General features: G+C 43.3%; 1 protein-coding gene across 1 annotated transcript in view; it reads right to left on the bottom strand.

The window, feature by feature from the left end:
- Positions 1-330: 330 nt before the first annotated feature.
- The window catches only part of LOC124553299 (cortactin-binding protein 2-like), a 186,342-nt gene continuing 169,339 nt past the window's right edge, over positions 331-17,333 (bottom strand). The window contains exons 8-9 of the mRNA XM_047127179.1: positions 5,954-6,049; positions 331-829 (exon numbers count right to left, since the gene is read on the bottom strand). Coding sequence (XP_046983135.1) covers positions 331-829; positions 5,954-6,049 — 595 coding nt within the window. The remainder of the gene's footprint in view (positions 830-5,953; positions 6,050-17,333) is intronic.

Below are 17,333 nucleotides of genomic sequence, written 5' to 3'. Positions count from 1 at the left end.
CTTGCAAGTTGCTTGCATATGTTGTACCCCATGAGGAAGACAATCTTGGGGGAGACAAGCGGTGTTTAGTAATAGTGGAGTGTTTTTCAGTTGTTACTCAGCTCTTGCAAAAACTGATCATGAAGTATTTTACAGGCTAAATCGTCAAAAGAAGGGCTCCTCACATTAGTTTACAGGTATCTCTAGTCAGTGTCATGGTGTTACCGGAGTTGTCATGAACAGCACAAAATGGTATGTACAAATAAATGAACAAAGGATTCATTTTTGTATTCTTTATTTGAAAGACCAACACATATGATGTAACTGATCGAGCTTCCTGAATGCCGTATGTCAGCGTTGTCTCAGCTTATCCACCAGCTCCTGGTTTCCATTCAGCCTGGCGATGTCCAGGGGGGTCCAGCCAAACACATCCCGGGCCCCCCTGTCCGCCCCCGCCAGGAGGAGCTCAGCCGCCGCCTCTGCGTGGCCCACCACTGCCGCGCAGTGCAGCGGCGTCTGCCCGCACACATCCCTGGCGTTGAGGTCGGCAGAGGCGCCGACCAGCAGCCGCACCACACCAGCGTGGCCGTACTCTGCAGCCAAGTGCAGGGGCGTCCACTGCCCCCAGCTCTCCCTGGCGTCGACCTCCGCGCCGGCGCCGACGAGGCAGCTGGCCGCCGCCACGTGACCCCCGCGTGCTGCCCAGTGCAGGGCGGTCCAGCTGCTCCCCAACCCCTCCCCCCTCGACCCCACGTCCGCCCCCGCCGCCAGCAACTCGCGCAGCTGCTCCGCCGCGCCCTGCACGGCCGCCTCTATCAGCCTCCTCCCTCGCTCCTGTTGAGAGAGGCTCCTGCACAAAACATCGACTCTCTCACTCTACTACACAGACACAGACACAGACACACACACACACACACACACACACACACACACACACACACACACACACACATCGAACGAAAGAAACCGTCACTGCATCTCGTTACCAGCTGTTTTAACTTTTCCTCCTAATTCACTCCAAGGAGTGACCTCCTGTGAGCTCAGCATTCTGTTGGTAACCAATCGCTGACCTTCAGAGAAACACACCTCTAATGCTAGATTGTCTTTAGAGCAACACCTTCCGACACTTGCGAAGAAAACACAGGCAACTAATCAGAACTCTAAGTACAGAAACACAACTTCCTCGTCTGTTAACAAAATGTAGGCCGCAACACGGACAATATTAGTGAAAGCGAGAGCGGTGAATATTGGATCCATTGCTGGGTTTATGTATTACTCTAAATCAATTTTGTCTTCATCAAAATATTTTCCACTACATGTTAATACATTTATTCCAGTGTTTGTTCCGCTGTGTCAAACAATTCTGGAGCTTTCGTTGTGATACCCTGTAGTTCTCTCAGCGATGCATTTCAAATCTCATCTGTGTGTGAAAAAGACAGCCCTTGAAGGTTCGTCTTAATTTTTAGGAACAACATGTCACATCGGGTGATCGTGCAGCCAAGGGCGTCACCACAGTATTGTTTATAGCCAAACACTCACGAGCACGCAACGAATTCTAAGCAGATGCGTTATCGCAGTGCAGAAATCATCAACTGTTCCGCCACAAATCTGAAGGTTTTTTTTTTTCGGATTGCGTCATGCCGCTGGCGTTGAGCTTGTAGGTTTTACTGCTTGCTGACTGTTTCACCTTGTCACAGGAATTTGTGGTGCACCAAACTGTTGAAATCTAAGAAATATTTACACCAGTCGTAAAGACTTCCCGTACTGATAGTAGATTCGACGAAATCAAAATCTAATGTCTCTGAAAGTTTGATGAATTTGACTCCGTTCGCATAGGCAAATGTAATACAAACACGATAATCCGCTTTTACATTAAACAAATAATCGCCAATTCTGCTAACACACCAATAACGTTTCCAAGATGTGACCACAGACTGAATATCCCATTTCCCTGGTCTACACATACTTTTCAGGCACGTTTACCATCACAACGACAAAAAAGTCTTGCGAATCTCAGTTACAAAAAACGCAAAATGGTGAATTCCCCGTTACTTTTGAGTACTACTCGTGTCGCAAGAGTTGTCGCGTTTCTGAGCACCCCATCGAAGCAAAGGCTTAAATTGTCCAGTACAGCTCCACTATGTTTTGTTTAAAAATCGTATCGGACGGAATGTATGCGCCAATTGTGGATGAAGTTGTACACGAACACGCATTCACACGAACAGGCATCCGCTTTCATATTTCTAACAGATACGGGAACACTGACATTTGATTCCTGTTCCCGTGTTAATGCAATTTACTCCGTAATGTGCTGTTTTTCTGGACGGGGCAGTCGCTGAGCTGGGAATGAGCGCCGCCAGGCTGTGTGGCCAGAGTGGGTCGCCGGGACAGCACTGTGGAGCGGAGAGGGCGCACGACTTGACGGACACACTGTACCGCGTCCAGGGCAGAGGGCGGCCAGGACAGGCTGCGCCGTCTGCAGGCGGCCCTCGCAAGCGACGCCCCCTACCGCCTGCCAGCGACTGTCCAACACATTTCAGTATGTGCTCAAAGTATTTAGTTCGTGGGTGGGAAGCCGTCAGTTACTTTGAACAAAATGTTTACTCTATTTAAAGTGTATTCCGTCTACGTACAATTGCGAGTAGTTTGTAATTTCGACCTGAGACCAGGTGTTTCACCGTCAGGAAGCAACCGCGTGCCTTCCAGCAGAGACCAGGTTGAATGTTGGACGTGCGACAGCCGTGTCTGCACATGCAGGCGGCTGCGGCGTGGCGCACGCGAGCTGCAGGAAGAGCCGAGCGTCGGCCGGGCTGCCCCCTGTACTTGGCTGACTCGCCTGCAAGGGCTGCCGCCGTCTTCTCCGATGGCCGCACGGCCGCAATTGACACACTTCGGCTGCGGAACGGCAATCAGCGCTACACCAGGATTGTCGGTATTTTTAAAAATATGGAGTATCCAATACATCGATATTTATTAAAATCTCGATACGGACTCTCGATATCTTGAAAAAGTGTGTATCGGCGTACAAAATATCGAGACACTCCTAGGTATAAAAATAGCAGCTGCACATTGTATATAGACTGCTGGTTTTAGAGTTGTAGAAGTATCGACTTATTATTACATCTTCTGTACATCAACAAGCTAACAGGGTGTGAAACTTCGTGGAAGATTAAAACCGTGTGCCCGACCGAGACTCAAACTCGGGACCTTTGCACCTGGTAGAGCACTTGCCCGCGAAAGGCAAAGGTCCCGAGTTCGAGTCTCGGTCGGGCACACGGTTTAATCTGCCAGGAAGTTTCATATAAACGCACACTCCGCTGCAGAGTGAAAATGTCATTCTGGTAACAGGGTCTGTACGTCGACAAGGAAAAAACTTGCCGAAATTTCCCGGATTCCCCACTTAAAAATACACTTTTTTCCGCATCAAAATACACTTTTTCCGTGTTAAGCGACACTATACTCTTCCTCGCCACTGTAAAACTCATCAATTCTCTGATTGTTATACCAACGTAGAATTTCCTGGCCCTTTAGAAAACTAAACACAGCGGCGAAAAAAACGTTTTGCAAGTCCTTTGATGTCGCGCATATGTTCCTATTATGGAGGTATAAAATCGGATACCACCAAACACCGCACGTCACTTTCCGATGCATTGAAATCGAGATTGCAGTGAGCTTTTGTAAGCCAGCCATAGCTCATGTCACGTGATCTCGCCAGCTGATGACGGCACACGATACGCGATGTAGTCAGCCAACAGCAACATCACTCTTAAGTAGCGCCAGGACACAAATAAGGAAAGTTGATAGTTTAAATTAATATACACATCGTTCACATTTAACATTGGTCTCAAAGAGTAACAAGCTGCAAGAGAAGCTAAGACCGCACATATAATGTTGATGATCTGTGCGCATGTTACACTTTAAGACACATCACACTAAAGTGATAATAAAACTTTTAATAACGACCTAAATGTCTCATCTTCTGGACTCGAAATTCCTCTAAATGGCCCGTCACCGAAGAGTTGATTTTTAAATGAGAGTCAAACGCTGTATGATTTAATAAATTCATCGTACATTCTCGCACATAGTTCATCTTGCGTAAAAGCAAATTTACACTGTACGTTTTTGAAACCACCATTCGCAGTATTTTCCCACGACCTGTTAGAAATATGAGGTTCGCTTCAGCAGTTGACAGAGAGCGCCAGATGGAAGGAGTCACCACGCTTGCGCAGCTACGATGACGCAGGAGGCCCTCATGTTCGTACGTGTAAAACACTGAAAGATCTTACATCATGTCTCGAAAGAAACAAGACATCACATGATTACTTTAAGAGCACCCGGAATTCGTGCACCACACTAAAATGCACAATTCGCCTTAAAGCGCGCATTCCTAAGTCGAGATTCCGATGTAAATTTTCTTGCAGCACCAGTACTGCATTACAAATGTTCAAATGGCTCTGAGCACTATGGGACTCAACTGCTGAGGTCATTAGTCCCCTAGAACTTAGAACTAGTTAAACCTAACTAACCTAAGGACATCACAAACATCCATGCCCGAGGCAGGATTCGAACCTGCGACCGTAGCGGTCTTGCGGTTCCAGACTGCAGCGTCTTTAACCGCACGGCCACTTCGGCAGGCTACTGCATTACATCATCTTTGGTTCTTTATTATGGTATAATACCATAAGTGCACTCGATGTGCAGCGAACAGTTGAAACTAGGCAATAGTGTGAAATAAAACACTTTGTTTCAAATAAATTGACTGCCTGAGCGGAAAAGATTATTAAAAGCTAAATCTCTTTAGTGAAACTTGAAAAATAACTTCACTCTTCTGGAAATCGATTACTGCTTGACTGTCAGAAAGGTGGAAATAAAATATGAAACTAGTAACATATTTTAGCCCTCGGTAATTGTGCGAAAGTACAGAGTTATTACAAATGATTGAAGCGATTTCACAGCTCTACAATAACTTTATTATTTGAGATATTTTCACAATGCTTTGCACACACATACAAAAACTCAAAAAGTTTTTTTAGGCATTCACAAATGTTCGATATGTGCCCCTTTAGTGATTCGGCAGACATCAAGCCGATAATCAAGTTCCTCCCACACTCGGCGCAGCATGTCCCCATCAATGAGTTCAAAAGCATCGTTGATGCGAGCTCGCAGTTCTGGCACGTTTCTTGGTAGAGGAGGTTTAAACACTGAATTTTTCACACAACCCCACAGAAAGAAATCGCATGGGGTTAAGTCGGGAGAGCGTGGAGGCCATGACATGAATTGCTGATCATGATCTCCACCACGACCGATCCATCAGTTTTCCAATCTCCTGTTAAAGAAATGCCGAACATCATGATGGAAGTGCGGTGGAGCACCATCCTGTTGAAAGATGAAGTCAGCGCTGTCGGTCTCCAGTTGTGGCATGAGCCAATTTTCCGCGGGCTACGCGTGAAACTTGCCCGCACGCGTTCAACCGTTTCTTCGCTCACTGCAGGCCGACCCGTTGATTTCCCCTTACAGAGGCATCCAGAAGCTTTAAACTGCGCATACCATCGCCGAATGGAGTTAGCAGTTGGTGGATCTTTGTTGAACTTCGTCCTGAAGTGTCGTTGCACTGTTATGACTGACTGATGTGAGTGCATTTCAATCACGACATACGCATTCTCGGCTCCTGTCGCCATTTTGTCTCACTGCGCTCTCGAGCGCTCTGGCGGCAGAAACCTGAAGTGCGGCTTCAGCCGAACAAAACTGAGTTTTTCTACGTATCTGCAGTGTGTCATGACCATATGTCAATGAATGGAGCTACAGTGAATTTATGAAATCGCTTCAATCATTTGTAATAGCCCTGTATTTTAATTCATTTGACAGCTCCAGGTCACAAAAATCCGTTTTGTTTTAATTTAACGTGAGAGCAATAAACGAAGAGGAAACAGTAAAACCTCTGAACGTATAGACAGGCCACGTGGAGGCGACCCACCTGCCCACCACAGCTCGGGCTGCTCTCTGCACCAGCCCCGGATCCACCACATTTCCCAAGGGCGGCGACGTCAGATGGCGGCTCCCAGCCACACTTCTGTAACCACAACAGGGAGGAGGGACTGCTCACACGCCACTCAACTGCGCATGCGCGAGAGGCAGCACGCAACTCTTCAAACGAATCCAATTCAAACAGTTGTCACGTGACGCTCATCGGAGGCAATTTGTTGTAATCGAGCACTGCACAGTCTTCCTAAAGCCTCCGACATACTTTGCTGTTGGCAGACGCTTGTATGAGCACTGTGTTTTGTTGTTGTATGTGGCGCATTTCCTTCGAAACTAAAGTTTTATTTTCGTTTCTTTTCTGTCGTTCGTGTTTTGTTGCTGCAGTATTATTCTGCAGTAGCGGGATACAGTTTTATCCTTAGTTAGAATATTAGTTCTTACCAACAAAAATCTCAAAAATTTAACTCAAAACTAAAACAATGAAAATTTCCCGCAATTCTAAACAAGTCCCGGGTTTTTCCCGGTTTCCTCACAGATAAAAAAATTCCCGGGTTTTTCGCGGATCTCCCGGGTCGCATACACCCTGAGCTAGCAGCCTGCATATCCCCTTTAGAGCAAAAATTTAAAGCAGAACGTTGGACGTTCAGGCATACCGATAAACACTTTGCTAAAAACGGTAGATGCACGCAGGTGGCACAATGAAAGGGGCCTGATGGGTCCATAGTCCGCTTCAGTCACACATCCGGTTTGTCCGGAACACTTCATGCCGGCTTCCCTGTTCTTCCATTTCTGCAAACCCCAGCGACCTACCAGCTGCATTCTCTTCACCGTGAACCACTATCACCTAGTCGATTAGATCTGAGGTCATTCATCCAAACATACTCAACAGAAACTTCCTGGCAGATTAAAATTGTGTGCCGGACCGAGACTCGAACTCGGGACCTATGCCTTTCGCGGGCAAGTGCTCTACCGACTGAGCTACCCAAGCACGACTCACGCCCCGTTCTCACAGCTTTAATTCCGCCAGTACCTCGTCTCGTACCTTCCAAACTTTACAGAAGCTCTCCTGCAAACCTTGCAGAACTAGCACTCCTGAAAGAAAGGATACTGCGGGGACATGGCTTAGCCACAGCCTGGGGGTTGTTTCCAGAATGAATTCTATATACTGAACTTTTGCTATTACTGGTGACTGGCCACTGATGTAGAATTACTACACAAGACGAACGAGTGCTATATCGGAATAATGATGATGTACTTTTCACTGCGGTTCGACTTGGGTTTATTCGTATTTGGATCATAGTGGTGAAATATTGCATTAGTTTCCTTCAGCGTAGTTGTATATGCTTCACGGTCATCAGGCGTGTAGTCTTCGAATGCTACGTTTTTTTCGGGTTAGCAGTTTCATGAATTCATTGCTGGCACTGAAGACTGCTACCTTTGACAGAAATAGTGTCATTGTTAAACGTTACTTCGGAACCGCCCATGCATTGCTTTCGACTGTCAAATCTTAAGCCAAATACTGTACGATGAGACCGCGCAAGTATTTTGATACTTTCAGCCCAACATAAGGTGTTTAGTTTCTAACAGCCTTCATCTCCTCCCGGTCTTCTTCCTCAATTTGCTGCAACGCGGGCTCAAGCCTCTTACGTGTCTTTCGCGTGATCCGATCATCATCGACAAATAAACTTCCTTCGAAAGGTTATTCCTCAGTTGTAGGCGGAATAGGACTCACCTTGTCATAATTCCCTTCCGAAGGAACTAGCTCTTTCAACCTCTCCATTTTTCGCTACAGCACCAGTAACTTCTTTCTCTAAAGCACTCAGTTTATCTGTCACAGGCTGGACGCCTTTCTTATACTCCTCGTATTCTGTTATCGGCTTCGCCTTCCACTCATGGAACTAACTTTTCAGCTGTTCAAACGTCCTGTTCTTCACTTGTTTAACAAGCTTTTAATCGTACTCTGCAAATATATTTAAGGAGAAATTTTAAAAAGAAACAGGTCTCACGTTTCCTGTGAATCTTATCGTCGATAAACCGTAAGAATTTATCGGAATTCGATATCGTGAACGTCACAGCCATTGACATTCTTTTAACCTTTATATATCTTAAGTGTGCCTTTCAGCGTTTCATATTCCTCGTAATTCGGCACATTGTTGTATCTACCTCCTGAAAGAATCTTACACTCGCAATCGAGCTCTAGGTATGTTTTATATCAATTTATTGTATTTACGTGCTAGCATTTGTAATTTTGTACAAATGTCCTCCTTAGTCGCCAAGTTATATGATTCACTGGCGACATTATATAATTAGATGGACAGAATAATCTCTCGTTCGAGGCGAAAGATGTATGCGAATTTCTCGAGTATGCAAATTCTAGACACGCCTTGAAAGATAATGTTAGAGAAAAAGATACCTCACAATAAAAAAATTGTAGTGTAGCTGCAAGCGACAAATTTTGTCAATGAAACCGGACTCTACATGTTAGTGCTGAAGTCAACAATGTCTCTCACTGTTAAATTTAGTGATTGGGTGTTTGACGAAGTCTTGGCTTCCATTAGGGCGGGCGCACAAGGGAGAACTTTTGTCGTGCAACTGCCTCGTCTTTTGCACAGAGTCTGTACAATCATATGTAAGACCACACACACAGCGACTCCCCAGAGACAACTTTTCAGTAGCTCCGGCCGCCGACAGAATGGCGAACCAACTGCCTCCGTCCTGTCCCCCCCGCAGGATACACGAGCGCGTGTGCACGGCCGACAATGCAGTTGCCATCTCTGCTGCCTGCAGTTGGAAACTTGCGAGTTTGTACACTGGCTGTTGTAAGGGACGAAGACATCGATAGTGAACTGATCGTAAATGAAGTAAAAAACAGACCTGCACTGTTCAATATAGAAACTTTGAAAGATTATTCTGACGCTAATTTGAAAAGCAAAGTGTGGGAAGAACTGTGTGTAAATGAGTACAATCTGAGGACATCCTCCACAAAAGAACGCCAAGCAGACAAGTTTTTATTTTACAGAGTTGCTTTTATTGACATACTTTCAACATTATCATCATCTTACGCTTCTTAAAAATGTTTTGTGGATAGAACAAGTAAGCTTTTCAATATTGTTGAATCGTAGTGAAATCAGAGTCTATTGCACTGCCATGGAACAGATCCTCCATGGGACATATAATAGATTTTAAAATAGCTGCGTATATTGACAGCAGGTATAACTCGAGCATGGTCTATAAACTGCTGTGGACATTTGATGAGAAAATGAAGTCAACTTTACTCACTTAACCAAGTGCAAATTTTTCCAATTGGTACCTTAGTACCTAGGTATTTTGTATCAATAAGAAAAAACTAAAAATAGGCCCCCTTATTCATAATACTCTGCTAACTTAAAGCATTGCTAATTCTCACTCTGTCTTCTTCTATTGGCCTAAGTCAGAATGAAAAATAACACTCTGTAGCAGCTGTTTTAAGTTAGCTGACCATTATGAATAAGGGGGTTGATCTTAAAAGTAAGTAATTTGGCCATGGGGGTCTGAGGTAACAGTTCATTTTGGAAAAAGGGTCACTTGACCAAAACAGTTTGGGGATCCCTCTTTTATACAAAATGTAATGATTACTGTTACTAACTGGATTGCTGGATTTAGTAAATATCAAGCTAAATAAAAATGTGTAATTTAATGCAACCTACCGTAACTTAACACTGAGCCCCTCTTCGGGTGGAATCACCTGTCGTGTATTTGTATTTTGGTAGGAGGCGTGTATTTGTATTTCGGTAGGCGATGGCAGGCCCCAGATTTGGGACTAGCTCGTCAAATGACGTTACACTCGTGCGGAACTGAAGGATTTCTCTGGGTAACATCTTAGCTGTTGAAATATTAAAGTGAATTTCCCTTCCTTTAGTCTTTCAGACGTAAGTTGGCGAATCCAGTAATTCCTTTTCCGTTTTGACCTTTGTCGAATGATGACAGCACAAACCACTGCAGTCCCAAAACAATCCCTCCCTGAGCACTGCTCGGCTACACTACAGAAACCCTTGAAAACGGGTCCGCTGTCAGGAAACAGTTGCTCATCGTGTGCGAGCTCTCAAAAGCAGAAGCAACAATAAAGCAACAAAGACGGAATGGTTGCGCGACAGTAAGTCTTCCGTGTACGCCTGCCCTTAGAAAACACAGTGAGTGCAGAGTTAAAGAGATGTATCGAGGCCACATAATTCACTTCGAAAGTTTGAACAGTATTAGTGACGAGCACATTCAGAATTTACATCAATTACTACCTCATCTTGTCCCTAAAAATGAAAATTTGAAACATGTTCATACTCTCGAAATTATTTGACGATGACTGCGATTACACTTACCGTGTCATCAGAGTGCAGAGAAGAAATTTGCAAAAGCATCACGGTCAAACATCCAAATAGTGAAGATATGCCGAGGGTCGAGTACAATGCAAATTCGATAAATTTGTACCAAAGAATGAAGGAATACTTGATCATCGACTACCACATGAACTATTTCAATATCGAGGATGATGACTACACCAGAGACGAACTGGATAACGATATCAAATATCTCCGTGAGGCTAAGTTGTTAGCAGAATTTTTTAATGTGTCGAGAGCCATTAAAATTGTTGATGCAAAAAGGGCGAAACCTTCGGTGCCACGTGAAGGAAACCCCGTAGGGATTTTTTTCTTTTTCTCTCGACGATCCGCGACGTGATGGGAGCTGCTCCTTCTTGCACCTGTCGCCCGTCTTTAACTGGGGGGGGGGGGGGGGGGGTGGGGGGGCAGAACACAGGAACAGTGGCGACTCGCTAGCCTGAGGCAGACCAGGGAGCGAGGTCAAGCATTTGCAGCTTGTACGTACGGTTGGTGCGGCAATGCAGCACTTTCTGAAAGCACCTACAGTCACCTTATTTCTCGCACGAAATGTGTGGTTTTTGCCAGATAGTTGCAGCTCGTTTGAAGAGACTAAACGCAAACTTCACTTCTCTCTAATTTTCTGCTGGCATGACCGTCCCATCTGCATTTCCGTAACGAGTAAAGCAAAACATGTACTGCAGTAATTTACACGGTGCAAACGTCGGCGACATGTGTTGACGGAAGAGACCAGCTGCTGACAACGCCGCGACATCCTGCTTCCCTTAGTGTGCCACAGATTAGAACAGGGAATGCTTCGCAGCGGTTCGTGCACACAAACAGTGTCACGAAAACTGAATTAGCAGAAACACGGATTAAAAAAATATATAATGTGTAACAAAATTTTCAACACTACTATTAAACATGGAAGGAGCAACACTTTGTAACCATTTGGGAGAGTATGACAGTGGTTTTAGAAAGGGCAGAGTTTGCTCAGAACAGATTTTCAACCTACAGTCAGTAATTCGTCACAGATTTACAAAGTCCAAAGATATAGTTGTAACATTTGTATATTTTAAAAATGCATTTGACTCGATTGATAGGGCAACACTTGATGAAGAGTGAACAGAGAATTTGCCATCAAATCTAAATCAGCAAACCTTATTCGTTGAAACGCTCACAAACACCACATCAAAAGTAAATTTTCGGGGTGATATATCGAAGGCATTCGACATAAAAACAGGTGGAAGGCAAGGTAATGGCTTGTTTCCACTCTCCTTAACTGTGCACTAGAGAAAACAGTAAGAGAGTGGAAACAAAAACTGAAAGAGCAGAAGCCATCACCGATCAGACTGGGAACTAAAACCAAAGGCATTGAAATTCATTGCTTAGCATTTGCGAATGATTTTGCCATCCTTTTTGAAAATCTAACAAATTCTGGAATACAAATCAGTCTCTTGGAAGAAATAGCAAACAAAGCAGGTTGAATATCTAGAAAAACTTTATGACAAATATAAAAAATGCTCTGGAATCCCTAGCAGCAGATTAAGATGGTAAATAAATTTAAATATTTGAGAAATTATGCAACAAAATGGCTTAGAAAAATTTGTTTTAGAAGAAAGAGTACATAAAATGGAGAGCACTTGTGAAATAACAAGCAATATCTGCAACAAAAGGTGCCTGTCTAAAAATTTAAAGATACGGCACTACAATACTATAGTAAAACCAGAGTTTCTTTATGGAAATGAATGTTTAGTACTGAACTACAAAGTATACAAAATTGAAGTCCTAGAAAGAAATTCGAAAAATATTTGGGCACCAAAAAATACAGAGGTATGGAAATTAAGAAGTAATGAAGAAGTTTATCGCAACATTGGAAACATAAATGGAACACTACAAAAGAGGCGACTGCTATTTTTTGGACACTTACAGAGAATGAACAGCAACAGGTTAACCAAACAGATTTTTAGATATCTTTGGGACAAGAAGTCAACAATAGCCTGGACTCAAGAAGTTAGGATAGATATGGAAAGAAACAACATGAGTGAGAAAGACTCAAAGAAAGGTAATCCCGTGTAACAAATGAAAGCTGTCAGAAAGGCTATACACGCAGCTATAAATGCAGTAAGAAAATTGCCCGATTACAAGTAAGGGGACAAAATGAAAACAGTTGCTGAAAATGATTTTAATCATGCAATTTCATCGAAAAGGAGTTTAAAAGGCAACGCTTCACAGCTCTTGACCAGATTGAAATAATAATAACATCCAATGATCCAATGAAAATGTAAACACAAACACCAAATTTTACTTTGAGGTCTACGAAATAGGTCGAGGTAAAGGTTCAAAGGGAAACAAAAATAGTAAATATTACTAAAGATATAATTGGCAAGACAAGTATAAACAAAATAACCAACAACGATAGCCTGTGCGGTCCTCGAGCAATGATCACTAGAAACACACTTGTGCGAGGAACTGACATATAATGACGCTCTCTACACTAGGAAAGAGAGAGCTCCGCAGGAAGAATTAGCAAAAGAGTTGTGAGCGAGACTCAAAGAACTTTGAAGGTTAGGTTTCAGTCTTGACGATATCGACGATGCAGCAGCTTTTTTTGAATGTTCAGGTTAAAGTTGTTTCAGCTGTCAATTTTAACACAGTTATGCATTCCTCTGGCGGCGAAAAGGGAGCAACACTATTTGTGCTTAAATAATGATCACCACAATGGCATCAAAAATATGAAGAGTTTTTTAGGCAGAATGTCTATTGCAAGACGTGTGATGAATCCTGCAATCAGAAGGACAAATACTTCTGCAAAAAAGATAAAGGAAATGTGTGCAACTTGCGTGGTAAGACCAAAGCATGAACGTAAACAGCCAAGGATTTAATGCAGAAAGTGCAAGACACACAGTAGAGTTTCGATAGTTCAAGGTAAACGGGACCGGAACCACCTCGAACTATCAAAACTCTGACGATCGAAATTTAAATGGGAGAAAGAAATATTATAATATTGTAAGTAATACAACTCAACAGAATGAGATTTTCACTCTGCAGCGGAGTGTGCGGAGTGTTTCGCAGGAGAGCTTCTGTAAAGTTTGGAAGGTAGGAGACGAGGTACTGGCAGAAGTAAAGCTGTGAGTACCGGGCGTGAGTCGTGCTTCGGTAGCTCAGTTGGTAGAGCACTTGCCTGCAAAAGGCAAAGGTCCCGAGTTCGAGTCTCGGTCGGGCACACAGTTTTAATCTGCCAGGAAGTTTCATATCAGCGCACACTCCGCTGCAGCGTGAAAATCTCATTCTGGAAACATCCCCCAGGCTGTGGCTAAGCCATGTCTCCGCAATATCCTTTCTTTCAGGAGTGCTAGTTCTGCAAGTTTCGCAGGAGAGCTTCTGTCAAGTTTGGAAGGTAGGAGACGAGGTACTGGCAGAAGTAAAACTGTGAGTACCGGGCGTGAGTCGTGCTTCGGTAGCTCAGTTGGTAGAGCACTTGCCCGCGAAAGGCAAAGGTCCCGAGTTCGAGTCTCGGTCGGGCACACAGTTTTAATCTGCCAGGAAGTTTCAATACAACTCAAATTTGAACTTTATTAAAATAAAATATTTACACACGTATTTGCATTGGCAGAATAACAATAATTATTTATTTAGCCAAGTAATAGTGAAGTGTCTGCGACGTTTGCTCGCGGCAGTGTGACACCACCGGTGTCGCCTCAGGCTGCTGTTCCATGTAGCATATGGCGGCCTCGAGGGCAGCGCAGCCATCGATGTGACTCACCACCGGTGCAGCCGCTGCCTCGTCACCCTCGCACTGCCGTCGAATGTTAGCCGTGTCAATTACAGAAGAGTGTCACTTCCAACCGTTGGTCCGAATTTAACCACTCGCCTCCTTCCACCTCTTCTGCCTCTTCACACCCTGGCAATCCACTGATTAAATTACACAATGGTTGATCGTCCTCATCTGCTGAATTTTCAGTTTCTGTGTCTAGCATACTTTCCTATAGAATTTTCCTCTACAACTTATAAATTGTGTGACTATTTCGCTCCAAGATTCGCTAATCCAGTACACGACATCCTTCAAAGTCACTTTCTTCAAAGCTCCTACAATGCTTTCGTTGTCTTCGGAATGCAGCATTGACTGTAGCAATCGCAGTCGATACTTTTTTTTAGACATTCCAGAACGCCCTGATCCGTGGGCTGAATGGGGCAGGTGACGTTTGGTGGGAAAAACAAGGCGCGGATATCGTCGCACTGCAGTTCTCCTGCACTCGGATATGAGGACGCAGTATCCATGAGCGAAATTGCTTTGCATGGCAGTCCCCTTCCTTTTAAAAAATTCTTGCAGTGAGGTACAAATGAGTTAAAAAACCAGTTCTTGAAGATTTCCTGATTCATCCAGGCATTACTCAACCGGAAGAGCCGAGATGGATACAGTCTTGGATACTCTTGGCTTGGCAAACTTCCCAATCACAACTAGTTTCAGTTTGTGGTTTTCAGTTGCATTTGAAGCTGCCATAACTGTGAGCCGCTCTTTGCTTTTTTTGTGCCCAGGAGCTACGAGAAGCAAGTGTTCTCGCTGGTAACATTTTAAAATTTAGCCCAGTTTCGTCAGTTATGATTTTTTTAAACTCTACGATAAATTTTGGAACGGCCTGAGCGTCACCGGAGAGTTTTTCCTCCACATACGTCTAGTTGACGCACTCCATACCTTTTCTTCCACTTGTCGAGCCAACGCACACTAGCAGCGAACTTATCTCCTTCTTGCAGCTGGTTTCTGATAAACAAACCTTTTTCTTGCAAGATTGGGCCGGAAATCAGAGGACCCTTCTGTCTCTGTTGGGTAAACCTCATGAACAATGACACACTTGTTTTTTTTGCAGTGACATCTTTATACTTCGACTGAGATTCATGTGAGCATTTCTGTGAAGAAAACTGCTCCAATTTAAGTCTTTCTTGGCCGGTCAGCAACCATTAACTTCAGCTACCCCATATCCGAGAGCAAGTTTTTTTATTGTTTCTCCTTAGTGCTTCTAATCTTAGATGCAAAGGCACAAATTTCCTCTTTTTTGTTATAGCACTCATCTTTGTAAAGTGTACAACGGAACACACTGTACAGTACAGGTACTGGGAACTACAGCGGCGTATGAACTCTCCAGTTTTGATCGATAGCAGCCGGGGTATTTCGTGCCATACTGACGACAGATGTTCGTGCAACAGGTCAGCGAGCTAATCGTCGGTGTTGGTTGCTTTGTCACTGACCTGTACTCTCCCTTTCATTATTTATCATGTCAGTGAAGAAAAGAAAGATCATTGCAACCTATTTTTTTTCTTTTTTATTAAAGAGGCTCGGATTATTGGGAACTCGCACTATCGAGACTACTGTATTGTTTTGGTAAAGAGTGTATGGGTAATCACAAGTGAGCATGTGAAAAGATTTTCGAGTGCGAAAAATGTAAAAAAATAACGCAGAAGCAGACTCGGCAGACAACTCTGGCTTCTCTGATTGCCAAAATTGCGCTGATGAGCATGTGAAGTTAAGTGAAAACAAATGCTACATGCAAAGGAGAAAAAGACGTGGTGGTTACTGCAATAACAAATTACTTGCAATGGGAGTGGCACTAAAAAATTTAAAAATGCACTTACAAAGAGAGGTACTACTTTCCCGATTTCGAAGCAGAACAAGATACAGGCATACACACGCCAAACTTTGTGGCTGTGCACGACTTCAAAGGAAACATACGAATTTAGGAACAATGAACTTTGCGAATGGTTGCTGTCACAGAGTAACAGGGGCTATACGTGAATAGCACACAATACACAAACTTATGATACGTACTTTATTTTACAGTATTGTGTAAATAACGGAATTAATATCAAAACAATTTACTAAGGAACGAAAATTATAGTGCTAAAAATATCTTCCCTAAGGCTCAGAATAACTGACAGCATAAACCTTACCATATTCACTTGAAACTAATCTAAGCCGCACTCGAAAAATGAGACTAAATAAACAAAAAAAAAAATTTCTGAATCTAAGCTGCACCTGAAATTTGAGGTTCTAAATTCAAGGGGAGAGAAAAGTCTTAGACCACTCTAACGTGAGAGACAATTTAGGTCGAATGGATGAAGATACAGCTACAGTAGTTTGGTCCGAGTCGTAAGCTTAACAGTTAAACTTTATCAAGTAGCCATTTCTATGTCAATTAATCAAAATGACAGTCACATTATTTATTTTGTCGCCAACCGCAATGGGGTCATCTTCAGGGCAATTTACACTGTAAAGCTATATCAGTAAGTAATCATGTACAAGCAATCGCTGCTATCTCCAGGCAACTATGTTCTATAAACATTCATTGCTGTGTGTCAGGCATTACACGGGTACCCTTCCTTTCTCACGTGCTTCGTCTGGTTTCAATTGATTGCTTATTTTGCTTTGATCTGATGAGTGCTGTTCTCTTTGTTATAAGTGTTTAAGTCACTCTAAGCTGAAAATGCATTACTGTACTGTGTCATGCATTGTTTGTCGCATACTGACAATGAGTGTTTACAACCAGTCGCCGCTTGCAGCATGGCTTGCTTTTATACGCGCTACCGTGGCTTACAATTTAAAAAAAAAAAAAAAAAAGAGAGAGAGAGGAATTGTCTCATAAGGGAAACACTGGCAAGGGACTGCTATTTGCTGTCAATTACACTGCTGCTTTGTTTGATAATGACCAACAAGAACCAAATAATAGACAGCGTATGAGAGATGATGTTCTGAACTAGAGTCTAGCGAAAATTTTTCTCCGTCTGAAAATCTTTGCACACGCCTCTTTAGTGCATCACATTCTGCACAGAAATTAAAGTCATCTTAGATTTAAAAATCTAGTCAGTTGCTGTGCTTCATTTCTCATTATCACTATCTAACGTAAGAATAATACGAATATAAACATGACATGATATGTATATTCTTCCGCATTTGCTGTTGTCTCACTCGAGTTTCGTAGTTTATTAGGCAGACAAAATTTAAATGAGACAGCAGCAAACACAAAGGAATAC

Source organism: Schistocerca americana, chromosome 11 (assembly GCF_021461395.2).
Source record: "Schistocerca americana isolate TAMUIC-IGC-003095 chromosome 11, iqSchAmer2.1, whole genome shotgun sequence".
NCBI classification, from domain to species: domain Eukaryota; kingdom Metazoa; phylum Arthropoda; class Insecta; order Orthoptera; family Acrididae; genus Schistocerca; species Schistocerca americana.
The sequence above is the reverse complement of the archived record's forward strand: the minus strand, read 5'-3'. Positions and strand labels throughout refer to the sequence as shown.